This window comes from Bradysia coprophila (assembly GCF_014529535.1).
Source record: "Bradysia coprophila strain Holo2 chromosome IV unlocalized genomic scaffold, BU_Bcop_v1 contig_84, whole genome shotgun sequence".
Lineage (NCBI taxonomy): Eukaryota > Metazoa > Arthropoda > Insecta > Diptera > Sciaridae > Bradysia > Bradysia coprophila.
The window spans coordinates 2,099,521-2,106,697 of record NW_023503376.1 but is presented as its reverse complement, the minus strand read 5'-3'; the positions used below and the strand labels follow the sequence as shown (position 1 = coordinate 2,106,697).

General features: G+C 37.0%; 1 protein-coding gene across 1 annotated transcript; it reads left to right on the top strand.

Annotated features, from left to right (window-relative positions):
* Window positions 1-5,487: 5,487 nt before the first annotated feature.
* On the top strand, window positions 5,488-6,955 carry LOC119072816. Its single transcript, XM_037178110.1, has 3 exons — window positions 5,488-5,639; window positions 5,693-6,246; window positions 6,442-6,955. Exons 1-3 carry the CDS (start codon window positions 5,592-5,594, stop codon window positions 6,836-6,838), a joined length of 999 nt encoding a protein of 332 aa, XP_037034005.1. The 5' UTR covers window positions 5,488-5,591; the 3' UTR covers window positions 6,839-6,955.
* Window positions 6,956-7,177: the final 222 nt, after the last annotated feature.

Below are 7,177 nucleotides of genomic sequence, written 5' to 3'. Positions count from 1 at the left end.
CCTTCTACAGTATGCTGCCAACAATTTTGAATCAACATCTGAGTTGCGTAACCCCGCAGGACATTACGACTTTTCGGACGATAGATGGATCGTACGCGTAGAAAAACTGGAAGAACTGGAATCAATAAAACATGAAATGAACACTTTAAAATGGTTGCTCTGCAAAGATTTATCATCGCATGTACGAAACGACGCAAAGATTACATGAGAAACAAATTGGCTCTTGTTGATAATATGGTAATACTAATCCTCTTTTCATCTCATTCTGTATTTGGACTAGATTTTAGTTAGGTGGGCTAGGTGTGTGTTGAGAAAATTGGTGCCATTACAGCATGAACAACTCAATAGCGCAGTGTGTAAGTCGAGACTTCACATTAAATTGCCAGTTGTGGGTTCGAAACTCAACCGCAACACAAATAATTTGTTTCATCAGGTTGTTGTCCAAAATAATGACATCTGACTAAATCGGTTATTAGGTTGCGTCTTGGATTTAGTACAGATAACGATGTTACATGTATGAAAATATGGGTAAAACTTCGGCGGAAGTGGACTGGGAGGTTAAAGATTACAAGAACTACAAAAAAACAAAAGAAAGCAAAGAGAGCTGCAAAGAAGGCAGAGCTGGGATCTAAACAATCCGACCAGGACGATCATATGGTAGGTAATCCAGAAGGAAAACGTGGTAAAAAAACGATACAAGAGAAATAAACAATGATGCTAAAATGTCTTGTTTTTTTTTGAAGATCCCATGTAAGTGGACGCACTTCACTGTAAACCCTTTTCTTGTGTACATTAAATAGTCAGTCATTATCGAGAAGTTTATCGAGAATTGTCGTGTTTAGATCGTCACTTGACATCAGTCAAATTTGATAGTATACTATTAAGTTGTTCAAATGGCTGCATGGGGTCCGAACCGAAGAAATTTGTAAAATTTGGTCAACTGATGAAATTTGGTGTTATGATAAAAGAGAAGAAGATATTTTGACAAGTACCCCAAGGCAAGTTAAAATAAACTGGTCTTCTGTCCGGTCGCTCTCAACGTACCACGTTGAAAGAGAAGCAAATACTTTGACAAGTATCCGAAAGCAAGTTATAATTAACTAGTCTTCGATTTTCTCGCTCTGATCATAGCAGTCTATAGGCAGTGAGACATTGTCATTGCATTTCTATTGTTCATCTGTAAGGCAAACCGCAAAAATGCATACAATTTTTGTGTTGGTATACGAAATTTTGGCTTACATGAGAGAAATTTTCCGTTATTTGCACATGCCTTGTGGATGACGCTTTGACAGCTCAAATAACCTTGGAACAGACCTATAGTTTTAGTAATTTTATATTTGAAAAGTACTTTACTAGGCTCACTGTATGTATTATGACACACCTCCTGCGGACGTAAATGAATAGTTATTTTCCTAACGCATGCTAAAATGCTTTTTTAGCGAATGAGAGGTTTCCAGCTCGAGCCGGAGGCGAGTGCTGCAATCGAATTCGATAAAAAAGACTTTTAGCAAACGTTTTTCCTAAACGAAATGGGAAATGAGCGTCGAAGTCGCGATATTTCAACTCTAGTTAGGAAATAACTATTATGACATCGAGTAAAAATTACTTTATTAAGCACTAGATGTGTAATTCCGCTACGAGGCCAAAAATACAATCATAATAATCAATTTTATATATTTTAGTCGAGCTAAATCCGCGCTCGTTACGATTTGTCTTTATATATCCGTAATTATACTTAACTAACATCGAAATTCAATTATTGATGAAGATAATTATGTTACTTGTCGTTGCATCGATGAACTCATAATTTATTTTATATGTCTCTGTGTGGTAAGACTAATGCTTAACTTTTACTTACCGAAAATTTTTGCTTTGTTTACTTGACATTTCGCTCTCTCACGGAGTACTTTTTGTTGAGTGGAAACCATAATATATAACATTATGCATCAGCTTGGAGAGGGAGTTTGGGTTTAACTTTGCATCAACACATAAACAAGAATAGACCGGCTGGTAAGGTATTTTTTCTTCCTTTTTTTCTTTATGCAATTCAGTGATGATATTTGTAACTTACGCCGCCTGTGTGCAATGTCGTATGAACGCATTTTAAAGGATTTGCAAGTGGTGTTATCGCAATAGTGCGATAAGAGCCACGTTTTACAGAAGTCACACTAACATTATCTTCGGTATTTATGCGATTTTCTTCATTGCACAAAACGTTGTATGCAACACGAATCGTATGCTGGTATATTATCGCACAAGATGCCAATCAGAGGCGAAGCCGAGGTTGGCAAGACATGGCATATATATGTCCATACGATTCATGTTGCATAAATAACTATTTTGATTTTGGAATTATTAGGTCTTATCTCTACTTTTGAGAAACAAGTTATGGTCTCGCATTAAATCTAGCTTATGGTTTCGCGCATCGAGGGATGATGTTTTAACCATCAAGAGCATTTTCTTAAAGTACCTCCTTAGAGGATATTTTTATATTTTATGGAAAGTTAATTCATGTCAGCCTAGGCTACTATGACCAACTTTATAACGTATTTATACTAATACTTACAGTAGAGTTGCGCCTAATCGCCAGGATTTGGAATCACTTATTTTTCTGCAACAGACTCAACATAAACGATTGTTTGAACGTTTCGATTGATTTCTACTGAGCAAAAATAAAAAAGTGTTTCGGTCTCGCCTATGAATGTGCATAGTACGTGAAATACAACAATTCCATAGCCCTCGTGTCAATATGATAAAGATCTCATATGGATTATAGTTTCATAAAATATTCAGTTAATATAATGTTTGAAAACCAATAAACTTTAGTGATACGATATGTGTGCGTAAGTGGTCCCAACGGACAGAGCCAGCTATTTATGGAAAAAAACGCATTCAATATTTTCTGTATAAAGTTTAACGTTAAGAATTACGGTGAGCATAAGAGGGGCATCGACAATTTTGCGTACGGAAAAATAAATTTAACCTTCTGAATATTCTTGCAAACATGTATACAAACCACATTGAGTAATTCTTTCTTGAAAAAAAAAGCTTTAGGAAATCAAACGAACTCGAATCATTTTTATGTACCGAAAGAATCCAAAATGTTAATAGTAGATTATACAATGAATGCTTACCAAATGAAAAAGCGATAATCCTTCCGCTCGATTTTCGTTTTTCCAACATTTTTTCCTTGTTCGCATCACGTGCTATCTCTCGATTCGGTTTTTTCCAATGACGATCGGCTTTTCATGATTTGTTACTTCGTAGTCTTTGAAAGCTGCCGTCTTTGAAGGCTGCCATAACCAAAGTTGGTGCTACTTTGCTAGGTACACCATATCGGTCACACTTGCCAAATTTGGCATTGCTCAATACGGGTTTTGCTTCTGTTGCTCATTAGAAAAGTCTCCTATACTCGCAATTGCTGGAATATATTCGCTCCCTCGTGCTTCTTCTTGGGTGGTTGTCGTCATTTCAGTTACAGGTCTAAGAAACAAGTCAGGTATTGATTCTCCTCTTGATTCAGTAAACTCAAAAAGACGACATCATTGGTCGGAATCGGAAATTAATGTAACAAATCACTTAGGTATTTGGTCAACCCGTGAGCATTTGCAGCTGCCTGCCTTGCATTTAAACCTAGCGATATCGAATAGTTGATCAAATCAACGATGAAATTTGTGGAATCGTCTCGCTTTCGTTTGTTCTTCTCGTATTTTCGATATCGATAATCACTGAAAAGTTTTTTTTTGATTTTCAAGACTTATTGGAACGTAGGCTTTCATCCAAATTGCTGACACCTCTTGGTACGAAGAAGTCAAATGCCTCACGTTTAATTTTCCCTGCAAGCAAATCACCATAATCATCGCCAGGCTTATCCGTGATAAAACATCCATTTTTGTTACAGCTTTTTTCCGTTAAAAACAAACGAACGAATGAAACAATTGTACTTGCTAGTCATCGTTGTTAGTCACTTCCATTTCTGCTGTGATAACAGTTTTTCACTGAACAAAAGGTGATCAACTGTGAAGATTTACATTGAACATGTAATCAATGTCAATGCAGAGCAACAAGATTAAATATCCAGATTAATTTTTTGAAGTAGTAGACTAATCAATAAAAATCTTAAATCTTGTTTACCATTTGTTGAGTGTTGCCATTTATTAATTTTGTCTTTGTAAAATAACAACAACAAATTACGAGATTCCACCTATGCATCTCGGGTCAGAGCTCTCAGCCTATTCTTTTGTGAAAAACATAGATGCACCGGGTGCACCGGTTTTGCTTAAAATTGATTATGATACGCTTAGCTTCAAGGTTCTGAAAAAACAGGTTAACACACCCACGAAGGCGGATGGCATCACATTTGTTAAACGCATTCACTTCATATTGTGTAAAAAGTCAAAATTTGAAAAAATTGATAAAAAAAGTTGAAATCGGAATATAGGCAAACCTAGTTGCCAGAGAAATTTTTATGCCACCACCTTCGTGATCAACCTGTCCTTTCAGAACTTTGATGGAAAGTAAATATTTTAATTTCCAGTTTTATGAAAATAAAAGTTTGTTGCTGTTGTTATACGACAATCAATAAGAACACAAACAAAATAAGATTTTTCTAATTGAAGGGCTTTATTAATTTTTCCCGCATCTCTAAATCGATCATTTTCTACACAGAAAAAGTTCAATTTATTTCTGTGCCAATTTGAATTCCCAATACATGAACGGTGTACTAAAGATCCAGTGACAATGAATGGCCTGATGGTAACGATTTTAAGTGCAATCACTTGCGTCAGCACGACATGCAAGTTACAAGCGAACACTGAACAAGAAGATTTAATGGCCGAAGCATTGACATCAATCATCGAAACAATTTACTTGCAACGATCGACGAATGTCTTTGTTACTAGTAGTAAAACGGATGCAACACACAATGCAATTCTACGAAAAATATTTGGCACGATTGATAAGAACGCATCATCCACATGGATTTTGCACGATAACGAATATTTGAACGGAAACATGGAGCGCTTCAGTAATATAATTTTGATTGATTCGCACGATTCGTTGGGGTAATTCGCTTTTTTTTTTCAATGTCTTCGCCCACGTCTTCACAATCTTAATTTTAATATTTAAGGTCGATTTTCGATATCGTTACCAACACATCATTGCAACATTTCGGATTCTACACTGTAGCTATCACAAACTTCCACGAAGATTCCGACCTTGACAGAAGCCTCATCAACACATTTAGTGTCTTTTGGAGTCACATGATTTTGGACGTTAACATCCTGACTTATTGTCACGAGAACGAATCACTTCTGGTGCATACGTACTTTCCATTCGCTCCAACTCATTGCAACCAAATTGTGCCAGTCATTTGGAATGTCTTTAAAAATGGCCATTTCGTAGAGACGCATCAGCAACTTTTTCCGCTAAAAACGGGGAACTTATTTCAATGTCCAATACCGATTCTTGTTGCACCGATCCGACCGTACATATACGTAACGAGAAATCATTCAGATGGATCCCATGACTTCGATGGCTTTGAATACAATTTACTGTGTGAGCTGGCCACGAAACTGAATTTTCAACTAAATATGTCGGTCTTTTGGGTCGAGGATACTACGGATGTATGGGACATGATTGTAAGTTGGGCAAAAATGAATCACTGACCCGTTTAAATTGAACCAACTTGAAGGTTGCTCGTGATTACGATATGCTAGTGGGAGGATTCGTTTTCACACCTACCGAAGAAGAGATTATGAGCAGCACCAAATCATATTCATACGACAATATTCTCGTTGTTGTACCGCATCCAAGACCGTACAGCTCTTTCGAAACGCTTTTCTTTCCGTTCACATTGACAATGTGGATATTTTTGTTAGGGACACTGGCGGTGGCTGTTATCGCAATGAAAGTACTCCGGTGCTACGGAAAAGAGTATTACGAATTCGTAGTTGGAACAAGGAATCCCACTCCATATTTTAGTCTGTTACGTGTGCTTCTGACTGGTGAAACTTTCTACACGCCAAATGGAAGCATTGCTAGATTTATACTCATGGTATGGTTGCTGACGTGTTTAGTTCTACAAACGGTGTACAAGGGACAACTATTCAATTTTATGAGAACGAATGCTACGGTAGCTAGTGTTAAAACCATGGACGAATTAATTGACAAACGGATTTCAATAAAATTGCTCTACGACGCTTACATCGATTTCTTTAAATACGATTACGACCGATTGGAGAAGCTGTAAGTTTTCGTATTACAAGACCCATAAACTTATACTCGAGAGGTGACAGGGTCAGCCAGAAATTACATTGGAACACAACAATGGTAAAAAATGACAGTGCTACACCATGCTGCCTCTTGAGTGTAACTCCATGACAACACCACATTTAACCAACTTACAGTGTTGCCAGCGTAATGTTTCAATGTTTCCATCAGGCTAATATCTGAAAATGGAACTACTGCATGGGAATTCGTTACCGAAACGGAAGCGTACGTATCAATGGAAATCCATCTTATCGATGCGGTTCGTCGGGAGAAACCTGAAACCAGACCTAAAACTATAAAAATAGTTTTAGCACCTCATGTTATCGATTTGCCGAAGCGATTTTATCTGAAGGATGCAATGGATGACCTAATCTCGTATATGAATGAAAATGGTATGACGTCGAAGTGGACGGCTCCGTACACAGAGTCAGCGATAAGAGACAATGTCGATAAACGTTTTCCGCGAAAACTGAACATATTGCAGATACTTGGCGTGGTAGAAGTCTGTCTCGGTGCGCTGATCCTTTCAACGTTGGTATTCGTTTTCGAAGTATTGTCTCCACGTTAAGAGTACTTGTAATACGTCGAGAAAGTATATTAAACTTTTTAAATGATGCATTTTTGATGTATTGATTTAATCTATCATTAGTGAACTACTAATGCTACTCAGATGCTTACTAACTACTCTTAGTATTTCCTCATACCTCAAACTTTTATGCCTTGATAATAATAAATGTCTTAGCTGCTCTCAATAAAAAATAGAGATTTTTGTGACTGTTCTGAGAAAAGTCAACAGTTTACCTTTTGCATAAACGGTTTGAGCTGATACCGTCGGAGTTGTGTGATCCTCAGATGCTTAGCAACTTTTATCATTTCCTCAAAAACATCCACAGAGCTATAGCTCAAG

Bases quoted from the DNA above. Each gene is read 5' to 3' on its own strand.
- LOC119072816 (XM_037178110.1), top strand. From the start codon at position 5,592: ATGTCGGTCTTTTGGGTCGAGGATACTACGGATGTATGGGACATGATT. The intron at 5,640-5,692 runs GTAAGTTGGGCA...ACCAACTTGAAG, and splicing joins CGGATGTATGGGACATGATT to GTTGCTCGTGATTACGATAT. The intron at 6,247-6,441 runs GTAAGTTTTCGT...TGTTTCCATCAG, and splicing joins TACGACCGATTGGAGAAGCT to GCTAATATCTGAAAATGGAA.